Here is a 16,815-nt window from a genome sequence, read left to right on the forward strand (position 1 = left end):
AAAATGGCGCCGAAGACTCACCCCTCCATCGTTGGTGCGTGGCTGTGGGCCTTGAGATATCGTATGGATAGGTGCTAATTCTAGACGGCTGGTTCCGCGAGATCTCGCCGCAGTGGCCTGGTGAGTTTGACGAGCGGGGTGGGCATGACCAAAGGCTGACGGGCAGGTCAGGCTATGACCCTCAAGTGAGTCGCTGAGACGCGGCGTGACGAGCCGCCGAGAACACGACAATTCCGAGTCGCTAACAGCAGGGTCAAGCAGATCCTCCACCACGAGAAGTCGCTCTTCCAGGTGAGTAATGACTTGTTGGCTAGGAGCAAAACAACGCAAACATCCCTGGGAAGGACCCCGAACCCCACTGACCCCAGGATGTCCTCGTCTTCGAGTCGGAGACGTACGGCAACGTCCTCGTCCTCGACGGCGCCATCCAGGTCACTGAGCGTGACGAGTTCTCGTGCGTCCTTTCTGCTGGCAGGGAGCTCACCCCAGGTACCAGGAGATGATCACTCACCTGCCTATGTGCTCGCACCCCAACCCCGAGCACGTGCTCGTCATCGGTGGTGGTGACGGCGGTGTCATCCGCGAGGCGCTCAAGCACAAGAGCGTCAAGAAGGTGACCCTCTGCGACATTGACGAGGCCGTCATCCGCGTCTCGAAGCAGTTCCTCCCCACTCTGTCCGTGTGCTACGATGACCCGCGTGTTGAGGTCTTCATCGGCGACGGTTTCAAGTTCCTCCCCCAGCACAAGAACGAGTACGACGTTGTCATCACCGACTCGTCGGACCCCGTCGGCCCCGCCGCAGCCCTCTTCGAGGCCCCTTACTTCTCGCTCCTCCACGACGCGCTCAAGGACGGCGGCCACATGTCGACCCAGGGCGAGAGCATCTGGCTCCACCTCCCCCTCATCCAGGAGCTCCGTGAGACGACCAAGAAGATCTTCGCCGTCGCCGAGTACGCTACCTCGACCATCCCCACTTACCCCTCGGGCTCGATGGGCTTCCTCGTGTGCTCGAAGGAGCCTACCCGCCAGATGGACAAGCCCCTCCGTGAGGTCCCCGACTGCAAGTACTACAACTCGGAGGTCCACACGGCTGCCTTTGTGCTTCCCGAGTTCGGCCGCGCCATGATCCAGGACAACAAGAACATCCTCCCCGTCTTCGGCGGTGTCCGCCCTGGTGCCGCTTCGGGTGACGCTTCGGGCAAGAAGGTCCTCCTCCTCGGCTCGGGTCTTGTTGCCGCCCCCGCCGCCAAGTACATCACCGAGCACGGCCACCAGCTCACGATTGCTTGCCGCACTCTTGCCACCGCCGAGAGCCTCGCCCAGGGTCTCGAGAACGCCACGGCCGTCTCGGTCGACGTCTCGAGCCCCGAGGCTCTCCGCAACGCCGTCAAGGGTCACGACGTCGTCGTCTCGCTCGTCCCCTACACTCTCCACCGCTCGGTTATGGAGGCTGCGCTCGCCGAGAAGGCTCACGTCGTCACCACCTCGTACATCAACCCCCAGATGCGCGAGCTCGACCAGCAGTTCAAGGACGCCGGCCTGATCTGCTTCAACGAGATTGGTCTTGACCCCGGAGTTGACCACCTTTACGCTGTCAAGATCATTGACCAGATCCACCGCGACGGCGGCAAGGTCAAGTCGTTCTACTCGTACTGTGGTGGCCTTACCGAGCCGGCCGCGTCGGACAACGCTCTCGGCTACAAGTTCTCGTGGTCGCCCGTCGGTGTGCTCATGGCCCTCAAGAACACTGGCCGTTTCCTCAAGGACGGCCAGGCTGCCCAGGTCGGCGGCGGCAAGGAGCTCATGAAGTTTGCCCAGCCCTACTACTTCACTCCCGCGTACAACCTCGTCGCGTACCCCAACCGTGACTCGACCGTCTTCCGCGAGTTCTACGGCATTCCCGAGTGCGAGAACCTGATCCGCGGCACGATGCGCTACGGTGGCTTCTGCGAGGTTGTCATGGGCTGGGACGACATGGGCCTCCTCGACGACGAGCAGAAGGACTACCTCGCCGCCGGTGCCGCCAAGATGTCGTGGCTCGAGCTCACTGCCAAGCTTCTCGGCGTCAAGGCCGACCAGGCCGAGGTCGCCGCCAAGCTCCAGACCCTCCCCTCGGTCCCCAAGGACCAGGCCAAGATCATCCTCCAGAAGTACACTTCGCTCGGCATGCTCGACGCCAACGAGCCCGTCAACCCCAAGGGCACCCTTATGCGTACCCTCTCTGCCCTGCTTGAGACCAAGTGCCAGTTCCAGGAGGGTGAGGTCGACCTCGTGCTCCTCCAGCACACGTTCGAGGTTATCCGCAAGGACGGGCGCGAGGAGACTGTTGTTGCGTCGCTCGAGGCTTACGGTGACCGCCACGGCGGACCCTCGGCCATGGCCAAGCTCGTCGGTGTTCCTTGCGGTCTCGCCGTCCAGCTCATCCTCGAGGGCACGCTCAAGGCGCCGGGCGTGCACGCGCCCTACGACGAGCCGACCGCCAAGCTCTTCCGTGACCGCCTCGAGGCCGAGGAGGGCATCGAGATGGTGGAGAAGGTCTTCTAAAGTGCCTAGTTGCTAGTTTTCTAGGTTAGTTATGCAGGACTGTGAGAGACGAGTGGACGGTGTGGGATACCAGTCTTCTCCGCAATATAACACTGTATTCTTGTTCATCACTCATACAAAAACTACTGGATCTCGTCCGAGTTGATAATAGTACCAAACGCATCCCCGAGCTCATGGCACACCATGTCCGTGACCTCCTGGCCAGTCGCTCCGGGAATGTCACGATCACCAATCGCGTCACGGGCAATAAGGACATCGTAGCCGTGCTGGCTTGCCTCGCGCGCCGTGGTCGAAACACACACATGCGCCATATACCCGACGATGACGACCTTCTTCTTGCCCATCTTTGCGAGGACGTCGCTCAGCTGGGTCTGGCAGAACGACCCGGGGAACTTCTTGGGCACGACTGGTTCCTTGTCCGACTTTGGCTGGAGTTCGGGGAACTCTGCGGCCAGCGCTGTCCCCGGCGTAAACACGGGCGTACCCTCCGCGACCTGGGGTCAGCCCTGTCTATGTCTCGCCCCAACATACCTCATGCACGATATGCACCACGTCCCCGCCACCATCACGGTACCGCTCATAGAGCTTGTGCAGGGCGGGCCGCGACGTCGCAATGTTGGTGACCTTGAGATGGCCGTCGGCGTACTCGCCCTGCGCGTCGACGATGAGCAGCACGCTGTCCGAGATGCTGGCCGTTGAGGGCGGAATACCTGCGAGTTGGCGGAACGACAGAGCCATTGTGGTAGTGGTGGGGGGGGGGGGGGGGGGGGCAGTTGTGAGGAAGAGGTGGTAGCGGGGCAGTGGGCCAGGAAGGTTACATCTTATATGATGGTGGGCAGGAGAGATATTACCCGGCCCAGGATATGACGGAATGCCGGAAATGGGAGGCGACAAAGTCAAGCTACCGATGGCTCGTCTCCGAGCCTTGGACGGAAAACCGGAAACGGCCCGAGTGGCAGGTTAGCTTTACGATGACTCGCCGATAGCGTCAAGCAAAGTGGATAGATGTACTGAGTCAGCTGAGCATGTATGTTCTGTAGTGCGCTTGTCTTTCCCCAATGCATTCGCGCTGACTAAAGCACTGGACCTGATCAGACTAGACGGCACAGGTGGGTTGTCTCGTTGGACACTGAGAGATCAGCCTGATCGGGATACCGGAAATGCTTACTTCACATTGGACAGAAAGGACATCGAGCTGGCCAACTGGCGAACGCTGCCCGCTTAGCAAGCGACATGACGCCTTGGCATGCGCGTTCGAGTTCGACTTTGAACTGAAGCGACCGAAGCACAGACGATAGCGAGAGATGAGTGTTCGGAACCACCGTGGCTCCCCCCTCCCCCATGACTACTTCCTGATTACAACCATGCATAAATGACATCAAAACGTGTCCAATCAACTACTGTTTGCCCACCCTCCCCACCCAAGCGAGGAACGCATAGACGTGCTTCTTGCTGATGACGTGTTCGCCCAGCCGGTCCGCTGCATCGCCTGCGCTCTCGTCCACCACAACGTCGTTTAATGCTTGTCCAAGCTGGCTCGCGAGGTTGGATGGCGGCGCATCCGCAATTTGACGCAACGCCGCGTTCGCCGCCTTGGTTGGCGCGCTCTCGCTGAATCTCGCCGATAGCAGGCGGTCCATCGACTCCTCGAGGTCCTGCAGTTGGTCCTCGTCGCCGACAATCTCTATGCCAGCCAGGAACGAGAGCATTAGCAGAGCTACGCTCTCGATCGCCGACTCGGTCAGTCCGACCTCGTTGCGCCACTCGCAGATCCACCCCAGCGAGCCGAGGACGTGCGCCGCCTCGGTCTTCTTGATCTTCTTCGTGAGGATGCGCGTGATGAGGATCTGGAACATGCGGTCGAGGATCGTTCGGCCCGTCACGTCGCGCACTACGTCCGAGAACTCGGACATCTCGTCCCACAACGTGTCGAGCATGGGTCTTCCGGGTGACATTTTACGCGCAGAGTCTGGCGCAATCGCCGCCTTGATCGCCAACTCTGCTATGTGGTAGACCTTCTGGAGGATGATGTCGAGCGCACTGTCCTGGAGGCGGTCCAGCTGCTTGGCCATCTGGTGATGGGGCGACAGCTGTAGGCGGAACGTGTGCGCCATGGCAGCGGTGCACCAGAGCTGCGGAATCTCGCTCTGCCGTCGGACGCTCGATTGCGCGGCGCTGAGGAACTGGGCCGAGATGATCTCAGGGATGTAGCGGCGGCGCGCCGCGTCGTACCATCTGATCACGGAGCCGAGCACCAGGCCGACTCGCTTCGCCGAGTCAAAGTCGTTGGCAGCGTGGAGCAGGTGGGAAACGAGCTGAGCGATCGAGCTCGAGTCCGTCAGCGGGTTGCCCTTTATGTCGCGTAATGCGCTCGCTGGTGGGTCAGAGTGGGTATTCGAGGTCGGGATCGAAGACGACGTCGTCTCATCGTAGTCGCCAAGAACGCTGTTGTTTACACTGTACTGGCCCGTGGAGTCAAAGCTGTCGCGCGAGACGTCGACAGATTGGGAGTTGTCAATCACAACGCTGTCGACGTCGATGCTCGGGTGCGTAAAGTTTTCCAGGAGGAACGACTCCGAGGACGACAGTCGAGCGTGTGAGAGGTCTCTGGTGTACCGACGCTTGGGCGGCGTGACTGGGACCGTGGTCGGCGCGGTGCTGCACGAGCCAGCTGAGTCGGGGGTGCGAGTCGATGGCCGCTCGTCCTCGACCTCAAGTCGTCTGGACTTGACGTCTGGTGACCCGTTGGCAAGAGTAGCAGCGACAACCACAGGAGGTACGCTGTTGGGCTGGGCCTCGGCAAGCTGGGCCTCGGGAACCTCCTCCACTCCATGCGCGAGAGATATCTCTCGAGCATTTTCAGCCTCCTCTGTGGCCTGCTCAGCAGCAGCCTTTTCGGCAGTAGCCCTCTCAGCGGCAGCCTTCTCCGCGGCAGCCTTCTCAGCGGCAGCCTTCTCAGCGGCAGCTCTCTCAGAGGCAGCCCTCTCAGCAGCGGCTTTCTCTGCTGCAGCTTTTTCTGCTGCAGCCTTCTCCGCGGCAGCCTTCTCTGCGGCAGCTTTCTCGGCAGCGGCCTTGGCAGCGGCAGCGGCGCGTGCCTCTTCGAGCTTGACCTTGAAGTCTTTGCGGGTGAAGTAGCCTCGCGTGAGGGACTGGATGCGGACGGCGGCCCCACGCGCGGTGAGGAACGACTTGCGCGCGATGCTCATCCTAGCAACAGTCTGGAACGACTTAATCGCGGTAAGCTGAGGCTCAAGCGCATCCTGGATCCGCTGCATCGCCTGTGAGCGGAAGAAGACGTGCTTGTTGCCGAGCTGCACGCCCATGCCGTCGTAATCGCCGGCGAGTTCGTTCAGCCGTGCGACAACGGTAGGTAACTCGGCGTTGTCGAACCCGGAACCCAGGAGCAGCGCGTAGAAAGGCATCTCCTCCCGTGGGATCTTGAGTGGGCCGTGAGCCCTTGCGAAGCGTGAGATGTGTGCCACTCCTGTTGCCTCCATCTGTAGCTGAACGCGGTCGTGCTCAAACAGCCTCGGCATGGCTTTCTCGTTGGGCTTGATGCAGTGGACGTAGTGGACGTGGGTACTGGCAAGTAACGCGTCCAACTTTTGAATCGACTGTCGGAAGGACGTGACGACAGAGGTGAAGGGGTTTTGCCTCGAGTTGTTCGAAGGGAGTTTGGATTCGACGAGTGTGCGGACGAATGCCTCGCCCTTGTCCAGCGCTTCGAGGAGCTTGACGTCGACGCGTTCAGAGTTAGCCGCGAGGAAGCCGCGCGAGTCGTACGCGACGTCTGCGGCGTAGTGTGCGACCTTGAACTCGTGCGCGGCTAAGGCTCGCAGGTAGCCATGGTGATGACTGCACTCGATCGCGATGTTGCTAGCAAAGCCTTCGTCGGTGACGTTCTTCATGCCGAGTCCGAGACGACGTGTCTCGTCGTCGAGCAGGGACGAGATACCCGGCTGTGGTGGCTGGCCGAGCTTGCCAGGCGTGCCGACCAGTAACGGGAGGCAAGAGGGTAGTTGAGGAGGGCGGTCGATCTTGATCCCCTCAGCGGCGTACTGGTCTGCCTCGTGCTCGAGCATGTCCTGCGACAGGTGGCAGAGCAGCTGCTCGTTGGCCCAGTTGATAAGGAACTGGGCGAGAGAGTTACGCCCCTCGAAACTTTCAAACCCAAAGATATCCACTAGCGATATGCACGGGTAGTCTGTCGAGGGTGCACCTAAAGCGACGTTGATGCACTGCACGATCCACTCGAAGAGCCAGACATACAGCGAGCGTACGAGACCGTGACGCGCGGCCTGGAGCTCGGCGCCTTCGCGCTGCTTGTTGAACACGTCCGAGCCGACCTTGACTGTGCGGTTTCTAATAGCCTCGCGGAGGTTGAAGGCGTCGATGCCGAAGGACTTTGCCGCCCCGACGTCGTCGCCCCGCATGAGGCAGTCTATACCACGCAGGATTTCCCAGATACGCCCCTGCGCCTCGGTGTGGATGCCAACGTCAACGAGCGCCTTGCAGACGCTGTCAAACCGATCGGATGCGCCCGTCGCGTCGTACTGGCGGAGTGCGGTGATGATGTGGAAGGGATTCTCGTCCGTCACTCGACCACGCTCAAGAAGGAAGGTCGATACCGAAGCGCCGACTGCACCTCCATTGGGGCCAAAGTGGATCTATGTCGTCAGTCCAGAGCTGTGCTCCTACCCACGTTGACAACTTTGGCGTATCGACTCGAGTTGTGGTTACGTGCGGTTGGCGCGTTGCCGAACGCCTCTAGGACAGCACCAGCATTTGTCAACTTCTCCGAAAGTCCTTCCTCGGCCTGTCCTCGCGCAGCAAGGTAATCGATGATGTGGTTACATGAGATGGTCTTGCCCGAGCCACTGGCTGTCAGCGTTACTCGAACTGCGTGCGACCCTCACCTCTCGCCCGTGATGACAATGGTCTGATTTGTCTTGTCGCCGGTTAACAGCGCACGGTACGCGTTCTCGCCGACGGCGTACACATGCGGAGGCTGCTTTGGTGGGGATGTGTTGTGGAATGAGCGCTGGATCTGGCTCCCGTCTGCCGTTAGCACTGGAGATGGGCCCGACTCACAGAGACCGGACACAGTCTCGAAGGGATTGAGTGCGACCTGTTGTCAGCTACCAGCTGTGGTCATGAGCTCACAATGACGGCGCCGCAGTGCGTGTAGACTTGATGTGCCTGGTGACAAGTATACAACGCCTCGGTTAGACTCTCTGCCTGTCAGCTAGATTGCAATGAGATCTGCTCACCGCTCGACTGGTCCTGCAGTGCAGCGAGGTCGTCCAGGACGTTGGCGATAGCTGTTGGCGGTAATGTGGCCATGGCGGATGAACAAGAGACAAGATCGCAATGGGAAAAGGACTATGCAGATGATGCGTCACGGCGCGAGTGACGGGAACCCCTGTGATGCGAGCGCGAGGATCGGTGCGTCGGGGTGATCGCACAACAATCGACTAGGTATTCCTTTGTCTGTCGGCGCGTTGTGCAAAGTGATCTCGGTTCGGTTGGAACAGTCTGTGTCCGGGCAAGGTGGGCGCCCCGCAGCTAGCGGCGGGGACGAGGCCAGCTGCGGGAATAGCGTGTGTGCGGGATAGGGGGATAGGGGTTGGAGGGGGGTACGGGCAGCGGCGTGGATGTCGTGATGTGGTTGCGTGGGCGTGGTGATATGAGTAAGTGTTGAAGATGAAGGTGAGGTGGGTGTGATCAAGTGATAGGACGAGTTGGACGCGTTGTGTAGTGAGTAAAGTTGAGTTGCAACGCCGGAGAGGTGCTTTCGAGTTTGAAGCTTGAATGTGGGGTGCCGACGTTTGTTTGCCGTTGTGCCGGGTGTCAGGGGCGTTGTTCGTTTGTACCTGGATTGTTCAGAGTAGAGTTGCTGATGGGGCGTTGCGGGGGTCGTAGATGTTGTAGATGGGCTAGATGAATGAGAGTATGTAGATGTAGGTATACATGTAATGGAATGGAACAAGTGTTCAGTTGAAAGACGTCAAGTGTGGGGTCTATAGTATGTGGGACGATGAGTGATGATGACTAGCAAGTATCATGATTCATCATCCTATGGCCTATGGCTTATGGACCAGGTGCATTGGAACAATTCAAACGCGTCGTCTTTGGCCGTCTTTGGAGCTTGGGAGCTGGGGGGAGGGGGGGTGCGGTGGGGGAAGGTGTAACATCCTTAGTAGGCAAAGAGTGAGGGCTTTGTTACTGTAATGATTTTCTAGTCTTATTCCCTAATTTGGCGATCTGGTCAATTCGCGCCTTTCAGGAACCCTCAACCTTACGAGAATCTTGTTTACTTTTTTGGCAGTCTTGCTGAGACTAGGCCTCCAACACAACAAATACATGGTACTATTTCTCCTGATGTCGCAACAAGACCTGACTGAGTTTATACTGTAGTTAAAAAAAAACAAGTGGTATCAGGGGCAAGTGGTGCGGGAGTGATTAGTTTTGACGGGCTGGACCGAGGGCGTTAGGGCGTTCCACCGTTTGGTCCGTCGTTCATCTACATCACCCGCGGCATAAACTCGCGTTATCACTTTGCCCCATCTATAATCTCCTCTGATATGCAGAACTTGATGGCTTGAAGTGGGGCCTCTGGCTCTGGCGGGGTGGGCGGGTCGAGCGGCAGTAGTGGGGCAGAATAACAGGGTTCGTCACCTTTCGTAAGGGGTGACATTTTGATTCCGTCATTCAACCACGTGGTTGGACTGACGGGATCAATTTGTGGATCCCAGTCCACTGTCTAGTAGTAGTTGGGGTTAAGATGTTCAGGGTGAGAGTTTAAAGACAGGGTTAAGCAGTTAGTGATCCCTATTCTTGGCTCATTTGGCTCAAACAAGCTCTTTGGATTATTGAATCCAAATGACCCAAGTTACCAAGTTGATATGATAACAAAAGTCAAACGCAGTCTACACCAGTTGGACTCCACTCCAGAACTTGCAGACAACCAGAGAACTGGATAGACCAGATCCAACCGCTAGTGGGCAAATGTCAAGCTATTTCTAGCAGTGAATGTTGGATGTGGGCAAGTGAGCGATCGGTGATGAACGGGTGGTGCCTTTGATGTACTTGTCGGCCCGAGTCGTTGTCAACCTTTTACTTTTACTTGAACTGTTGCTGATGAGAGATGTGATGGGTAGAATAGTGTTGTACGTTGAGAAAGTGATGAGAAGAATGTAAATGCCGTACACTTGTGCCGTAACACTCCAACTCCATCTCCCCCATATCCCTCCTAACCTTTAAACATTGATCCATAGTAACTAGTTGCGAATATTCAGTTGGTTCCCGATGAACCGACAAGCCGCCGAGCACCCGACCCAAGCAAGAACAGCCATTCAAAGCCAAAGCCACACGGACCAGTTTCCGCTTCTTGGAACCCTGTTCCACCTACATAGTAATCATTAATGAATCTTGATTCTTGACTTGATCGCTACCTTTGGTGATCCACTCGATCCCATCGATACTCTGGATACTCTTAATCATCTCCTCACATTTCGGGGATTCTAGCGACCAGTGCACCTCTCTACCTACTCTACTCCGTCTTAAACGGTAAACGGCAGTTGAACCGACCTACCTCGCCCACTCGGCGTGACCAACAGCCTCGTGTCCTTTGACCGCCTCACAGGTCACAGGCCCCTTGCATTCCCTCTTCCTTCGTGCACTCGCTCGTCACATTCACCGCTCTCGCCATCGCACATCGCACATTACACTTCTCAACTTTGCTTCCCCTCGGGATTCACTACATCCAACCATCTTCGGGCGCTCGGTCCCCCATCCCACTCTCCTTTTACCGGCTCGACGCGCTTGCTCGCCATTTCACTCGTTACCATGCCAATGTCCCAAGGACGTAGTAAACGCCTCTCGTCATTCTTCGCCTTCCTCCGCCCGCGTAAAGGCAAGGGTGAGTCCAACTCAACCGGAGCTGACAGTAGACAAGAGCGATGCTGGCTCTGTCTCTCTGAGGAGCAGGGCAGCCACGCCTTCCCCGCCCTCGGTAGCTGAGAAGACGGAGAAATCTCCCACTTCTCCCACATCTCCAAGTACAACGTCGCTCGTGTCGCCAATCTACGACGCGTCGCAGACGAAAACCAACATGGCCAACATGTCGCGCGTGAGTGGGCTCAACGAGGTCGACGTCGCTTCATTCCCCCTTCCCCCCTCCCTCCCTCCAACCAAGGACAAAGTGGTCACGCGGTCCGAAAGCACGCCCGTCTTCTCCCATCTCGATCTCGACCTCACACTGTCCAACCCCGCCTCTCCCATCTCTCCTATCTCCACCCGCGCATCTACCAGTACGCTCTCCAAGCAATCGGGGTTCCTCCGTCGCGCGTCCAGTGCCGGTCTCCGCATCCAGTCACCCAAGAGCCGTCCGCAGAGCTTCCTTCCCCCTGCACCTATACCGCAAATCGACATCAAGTTTGACGTTGGGCGCATGGACGTTGATTTTGCCCCACCAAAGCCCGCGCAGAGCCGCTCGACCACCACCCTCTAGAACATGAACAAAGCCAGTGAAGAGCTCGGCCACGACCCACGGCCCTCTTGTTAGCGCACGGTCCCCACTCGGTCCACCATTCCCCTTTGCGGATACCCTAGTCCATCCTTCGCATTCATCATCAGACTTTTGCAGACATTTGTACATGGGCCTAATTGCATGTGACAACGTTCCTCTAATGCGACCTAGGGTCTCGAGGGGATGGGATGGAGGAAATGGGCTAGGACGGTCGACAGTGGGCGGTACGGAGATACGGAGACGAGGGAACATGGCCTTCCTTATGGCGATGCATGCAGCTCTGTCCTGGGCATCGCATGGACCCTGCGGTGTGTGCCGGCCTGTGTTGGTGTGTTGTTGAGGTTGGGGAGCGCTCAGGCCGGTTGGTAGCTGTGATGGGGTTACATTGTCATGTGGCTGCGAGGACCGGCCTCTTTCCAACACTCACAGCGCTGGTCTACTCATTTAACAGCTGCTCTCACGTCCCTAGCTTGATACGACGTCCACCCCTCGCCCACCCTCTCACGCATACTGGATACACTTGCATCACCTACATACACTGGCCGATAATGATTCCCAGTAATCCGATGCTGCAATACCCAATGCGTTTATTATACGATCCGGTTCTTGCTTCGAGTGTTGTGTGGTGTTTCCACGTTCTTGGCGTCGTTGCGCCTTGTTGTATTGTCGCGTTGTTGCTTTGGTGTGGCGGACAGTCGTACACATTGCGTTGTACAGCTAGAGTCCGATCGAGTTCTTGTACCTTGTTCCTCCTCTTGATTCTTCCTCCGCGCCTTGCCCGTTCACAACCAGCCACTCCTCAGCTGGCCTCTGCACACGACTTACTCCTCGAACGCGAACGCCCCTACGCCGCCCATCCCCTCTTCGCGGCCCATCATACCCTCACCACGCACGACCTCCATCTTGCGCGAGTGCCAGCCTACATCAGAGCGCACGCGGCCGTTTGCCTCGGCAAGTTGAGTGAGGTAGCGCCGGCGCGGATGGTTGGCGGGCAGGTGGCGCACAAACGAGAGCGCGCCAAGTCCGTCGCCGACAATTGCCGGCCCCTTCTGGACGTAGCCCCACTCGTCGACCGTGCTGCTCGGAATCCAGCCGGCCGAGACGTCGACGTACCATCCGCGGCCACCCTTCGACTTGACGACTTGCCACTCTGTGCGACCAGAGCCCTGTGAGGGGTCCAGCGAACGACGGATCGAGCTCGACAGCTCGACGACGCGCAGACGCGTCGGGCCAGCCGTGAGGTCTGCCTTGGTGAAGTTGCCCGACATGTTGATGCTGCTAAACGAGAACGGCACGGTCGTAAGCGGGTTGATGAGGAGCGCGTGCAGCGACAGCGTGATCTGTAGAGCCGACGCGTCGGGCCGCAGGTCCATGATAGACGAGCCAGTCAGCGTGATCACTTCGACGCCCGGCGCCGATCTCGCGAGGAACAGCTGAATCTCCTTGAGCGGGAGAGTCGCGACGTGGCTGAGGCCAAGCGTCACGAGGCTCGGCTGCGGAGGGAACACCTCGGGCGAGAGGTGCTCCGCCGTAAACGCCGCCGACGACAGGTCGAGGTAGCGTAGCATGCCTGATTTGATGCACGGTGCAGATGTGAGGAGGCGCTTCAGGTCGTAGGATCCAATGGCGTTACCCTGCGTCGGGTTGACGAACAGGTTCAGGTCGACAATATTGCGCGCAGCAGGCGACTCGACGAGGAAGTCGACCACACAGCTGGGGTCAAGGCGTGCGCACCGAGCCAGCGAGAGCGACTGCAGTTGCATGCCGGGTGGAGGGTGTTGGGTGAGCGCGCTGAGCAGGTTGTCCGAGACGCGCGTGCCCGACAGGTCGAGATGAGTGAGGTTTGGTGTTGCGAGAATGAGGTGCGTGATGAACTGAGAGGGAAGGTTGGTGCACGCACGCAGTGAGAGGCGGCGCAGTGCCGTGAAGAGCGGGCGGTGGGCTGCGCGGTTGGCCACCTCGGTCTCGTCGTCATCGTCCGTCGCCTCCGTGACGAAGCGGCGCGACCGACTGCGCCCACGCCCTTCGTCGTCATTAGGGCCGAGATTGAGCCAGTTGTCCCCAAACTCCTCGATGGCCTCAGCGAACCGGAAGCTCACACAGCCCGTGAGGTCGAGCGCCTCGAGCGGGGTGAACTGCTGGCGACGCTTCCACATGTCCTCGTCCGTCTCCACCTCGTAAGGCACATACGTCGGACGCGGTGGGTCCATCTGGTCGTCAATGGTGGTTTGCAAGGGGTCAAGCGCGTGCTCGTCGTTGTCCGACTGAGACTGCGGCTGCGGCTGCGAGATGGACTCGCCGCGCGCGCGGCGATTACGGTCCGGAGAGCGCGAGAAGTTACGCAGAATGCGCGGCTTGCTGTACCCGCGGAAGAAGATCTCCTCAACTACATTGGGCGAGAGAGACGAGTCGACATACTCCGTCATGCAGAGCGAGCGGAGGTTGGGCGTGTTCTTTAGGACGCCCTCGAGACGCCCAGCAGTGACGAAACGCCCACGCACAGCCTCCTGTTGCGAGCGGCGACTGCCGATGGTGCGGAAGTTGGTGAACGAGAGGTGGCGAATGTAAGGCCCAGGAGGCGGCAAGAGCTCAGGATTGGCATTTGCCGCCAAGTCCTCCTCCGGCTCCGGAGTGAGTGGAGCTACCTCCTCCTCCGGCGGTGGGGTCCGCATAGCCGTGCGGAGCGACTCCGAGTGGTCGTTGGGCTCAGAGTCGTCCGAGTCGTCGTCCGAGTCGGCCTCGTGCACGACGCGCGAGTGGCTCAGTGAGCTGTTGCGCATAAATGGGCGGGTGCCATTGGGGAGTGACAGGCTCATCGAGCGTTGCAGAACCGAGCTGATGCCCTCAGCGTCCCACAAGCTCAACTGGCGGCGGGGCGAGCGCGAGCGCCCACGCAGGTGCGCGCTGTACGCCACACCGGCAGGGGAGGTGGTGCGCGAGCCGGGAGGCGTAAGGAGCATGTGCAGACGATGCGGCTGGGGCGGCGGGCTGGTGTCCATGTCGTAGCGCATGCCAGGCGACTTGCTCGAGCTCGGCTCGTTGGGGCGGAAGTAGTTCTGGGCAACTGTCGTGTTGATAGTGACAGTGCGCCCTACCACACTACGTCCGTGGCCCGTGCCGACCGGGACACTGACCGGCAGGGGCAGCTCGACAGGGTTCATCGAGTCGATGGGCGAGCTGGTGTATGCGCCCGCGTAGTTGCTCGGGCCAGCCACCGGCTGGGCGCCCTCGCGCATGCGCTCGGGCATTGGCGAGTGCTCGTCGCTGCCGGTTACGCTAGCGACGCGGCTCAGGTTGCCACCGTCAATGCTGCTCTCGAGCGAGACGACCGCCATCTCGACGTCATCCTTGCTCTCCTCGACGACTTCCTCGGTGAGTGCGTCAACGACTGCTAGCCACCCTCGACCAGAGCGCACGTCAACATCTTCCCACAGCCACGGGCGTGCTGCATCGAGCACGTGCGAACAAGTCTTGGTGGTGGCGGACAGTGCCTGGGATACGGTTTTGACGGCAGGAGGGGAAGGGTCGAGGGAGGCGATGACATGGGCCTGGGGAGTGGGCAAGGGCTCGTCAGGGGGAGGAGGGAGGTAGAAGGGAGGGGCGACGAGGGAGGCAATGAGCGAGAGCACTTCGACGGGGATTTGGTCGAGCCGGGGAAGGTACTGCTCTGGCTGGTCATCGTCATCGGCCTGGAGCCTTTGGTGGGCCGTCCCGGCCTCAATGGCCGGGCTGGGCTGTTTGTTGAAGCCAACAAGCTTGTTGTTGTCGTTGGGGTTCGCGACCTGAGCGGCCGTGGTGTGCATGAGAACTTGTTAGAGGAAGATGAAGCTGGTTGAAGTTGTTTGCGAGTTGTTGGTGATGGAGCAGTGGACGGATGGAGAATGAGATGGGTGGGGTTGTGGTTGATGGGGGTGGGGGGGGGGGGGGGTAAGGGGAGGACCAAATCCAGAGGGAAGCAATGGTTAAGTTTTGCCGCCCAACGGCCCATATGGTGAGTGGCAGGGTGTGTGAGGCCTGGGCTCCAGTGGGTGGCAATGAGGGAGTGATATTTGACTCGGTGAAAAAGATTACAATTGAATTGTATACCCCAATACAATTCGTCAAACAACCCACATGTGGGATACGTGAGGTACGTGAGGTGTCATGGTTCCTAAGTACACATCCGCCCAGATCTTTCATTTCTGGTCCTCATGGTACCACGGTTCGGATCAAGCCGATAAATATGGAAGCCCAAGAGGTACCATGCACGTCCACCGAAGCACCCCGCAAGCCCATAGCTCTGACAGTCGCGACCTGCTTAGCTTCTGAGACAAACCAAACACTAATGGCGCTCTGCCATGGGCGGTATGCCATACCGATAGCAACAGTGGGCCATTGCGTCTGTGCGGAATTCGGCACGGGTCTGTACCTCGGTTGCCTTGGCGATTGTGGCGCGTTTGGCATGCCCCAAAGCCAAATGCTACTGCCTCCCGAAGCAGCAGGGGAGGGCAATAGATTTGTGGATCTGTTGGATCATGTGGGCAGCAACATGGGCAGTGGGAGTGGGGGGACTCTGTTACAGATGTCTCCAATGCATGACTAGGCTTATAGAGACGCTGGCGAGGCTGAGTCTCTGAAAGATCTCCCACCGCAACTCCATCGAAGGCATCAACAAACGACAATCTGATTCGCACAGTCAGTCATAGGGCGCCTTTGTAATGACAAGGGCGATAAGAGCCAGTTAACAAGATGGTAATCACAAAGGGCAACATATTCTCATGACGTTGCAAGGTACGCTCTGTCACTCACTGCATCCACACGCTCCGTAGCCTCCCGTGGAGCACTAGTCTATCTGAGCACGCATCCCTATACCTGGCCAGCCCAGCGACAACAACTGTCCAGCCATGTCCGGCACGTCGATCTGCGCACTTAACGCCAAAACCAACCTCAAAAACACACGGTGCACGCGGTTACCAGTAGAAGCGGTGGGTCGGGCACTCGTAGCCACCAGGATTGTTATCCACTGCTGTCAGCTGCCTAACAGTTAACCAGCTCACAGTACTTCTGGTGGTACTCCTCTGCAGTCCACCACTTGGTCTCAGGCGAGATCTCGGTTACAATCTGCTTCCCCTTGAAGCTTGGGTTAGCGCCGATCTCTGACAGGTATAGCGAATTCCGTTGCACAGACTTACTACTTGTCCTGCACCTCACCAGTCACGGCCTTGGCAGTCGCAAGCTGCTCGGGCGTGTGGTAGAAGATGGCCGAGCGGTATTCTGCCGTCAGTGCCCACCTGCTAACGGGACTCACGCGTTCCCGTATCCGGGCCCTGCGAGTTAAGTGTCGTAGGGTCGTGCGTCCGATAGAAGAACTCAACGAGCTCAGCATACCCGACCGCTCCCTTCTGGTAGTGCAGGCGCACGGCCTCGGCGTGCTTCGTCGCCCCACTGCATACCTGCTGGTAGGAGGGGTCGGTTGCGTCGTCACGGCCACCAGTGTATCCCACTTCGATCTTCCACTGCGGCAGGTGCCCGTAGTACTTGTTGAACAGGTGCTCGGTGCCCCAGAAACAGCCCGAGGCAAACGTCGCGGTGTCGACTGTCATTAGCTCATCGACAGATGTGTGAGCTCACCGCCGTCAGACAGCTTGGCTTCCTCGCGGCTCCTGATGGCCGTGGGAACGGTGGGCGGGGGTGGTGTCTGAGGACCCTTGGGCATGATGTGGCGAGATAGAGTAAAGAGAGAGCGTTTGATGCTGGCGAT

At 58.9% G+C, this 16,815-nt stretch overlaps 6 protein-coding genes across 6 annotated transcripts; 2 read left to right on the top strand and 4 right to left on the bottom strand.

Moving 5' to 3' along the window:
* Positions 1-3: 3 nt before the first annotated feature.
* Positions 4-2,545, top strand: LYS9 (uncharacterized protein; the record flags this gene model as incomplete). The annotated part of the gene is made up of 6 exons (XM_060601373.1): positions 4-34; positions 85-120; positions 167-185; positions 252-291; positions 369-454; positions 490-2,545. The coding sequence occupies 6 exons, from the start codon at positions 4-6 to the stop codon at positions 2,543-2,545; spliced, it is 2,268 nt and encodes a 755-aa protein (XP_060457873.1).
* Positions 2,546-2,667: 122 nt separating this feature from the next.
* On the bottom strand, positions 2,668-3,283 carry CcaverHIS019_0502370 (uncharacterized protein; the record flags this gene model as incomplete). Its single annotated transcript, XM_060601374.1, has 2 exons — positions 2,668-3,039; positions 3,077-3,283. The coding sequence occupies 2 exons, from the start codon at positions 3,281-3,283 to the stop codon at positions 2,668-2,670; spliced, it is 579 nt and encodes a 192-aa protein (XP_060457874.1).
* A 659-nt stretch (positions 3,284-3,942) lies between these two features.
* On the bottom strand, positions 3,943-7,888 carry CcaverHIS019_0502380 (uncharacterized protein; the record flags this gene model as incomplete). Its single annotated transcript, XM_060601375.1, has 6 exons — positions 3,943-7,212; positions 7,248-7,422; positions 7,462-7,603; positions 7,637-7,673; positions 7,709-7,779; positions 7,816-7,888. 6 exons carry the CDS (start codon positions 7,886-7,888, stop codon positions 3,943-3,945), a joined length of 3,768 nt encoding a protein of 1,255 aa, XP_060457875.1.
* A 2,511-nt stretch (positions 7,889-10,399) lies between these two features.
* On the top strand, positions 10,400-11,057 carry CcaverHIS019_0502390 (uncharacterized protein; the record flags this gene model as incomplete). Its single annotated transcript, XM_060601376.1, has 2 exons — positions 10,400-10,466; positions 10,498-11,057. 2 exons carry the CDS (start codon positions 10,400-10,402, stop codon positions 11,055-11,057), a joined length of 627 nt encoding a protein of 208 aa, XP_060457876.1.
* Positions 11,058-11,896: 839 nt separating this feature from the next.
* CcaverHIS019_0502400 (uncharacterized protein) lies at positions 11,897-14,878 on the bottom strand (the record flags this gene model as incomplete). Its single annotated transcript, XM_060601377.1, has 1 exon — positions 11,897-14,878. The coding sequence occupies one exon, from the start codon at positions 14,876-14,878 to the stop codon at positions 11,897-11,899; it is 2,982 nt and encodes a 993-aa protein (XP_060457877.1).
* Positions 14,879-16,024: 1,146 nt separating this feature from the next.
* On the bottom strand, positions 16,025-16,770 carry CcaverHIS019_0502410 (uncharacterized protein; the record flags this gene model as incomplete). Its single annotated transcript, XM_060601379.1, has 5 exons — positions 16,025-16,077; positions 16,112-16,191; positions 16,247-16,328; positions 16,363-16,650; positions 16,686-16,770. The coding sequence occupies 5 exons, from the start codon at positions 16,768-16,770 to the stop codon at positions 16,025-16,027; spliced, it is 588 nt and encodes a 195-aa protein (XP_060457878.1).
* Positions 16,771-16,815: the final 45 nt, after the last annotated feature.

This window comes from Cutaneotrichosporon cavernicola (assembly GCF_030864355.1).
Source record: "Cutaneotrichosporon cavernicola HIS019 DNA, chromosome: 5".
In the NCBI taxonomy this organism is placed as follows: Eukaryota; Fungi; Basidiomycota; class Tremellomycetes; order Trichosporonales; family Trichosporonaceae; genus Cutaneotrichosporon; species Cutaneotrichosporon cavernicola.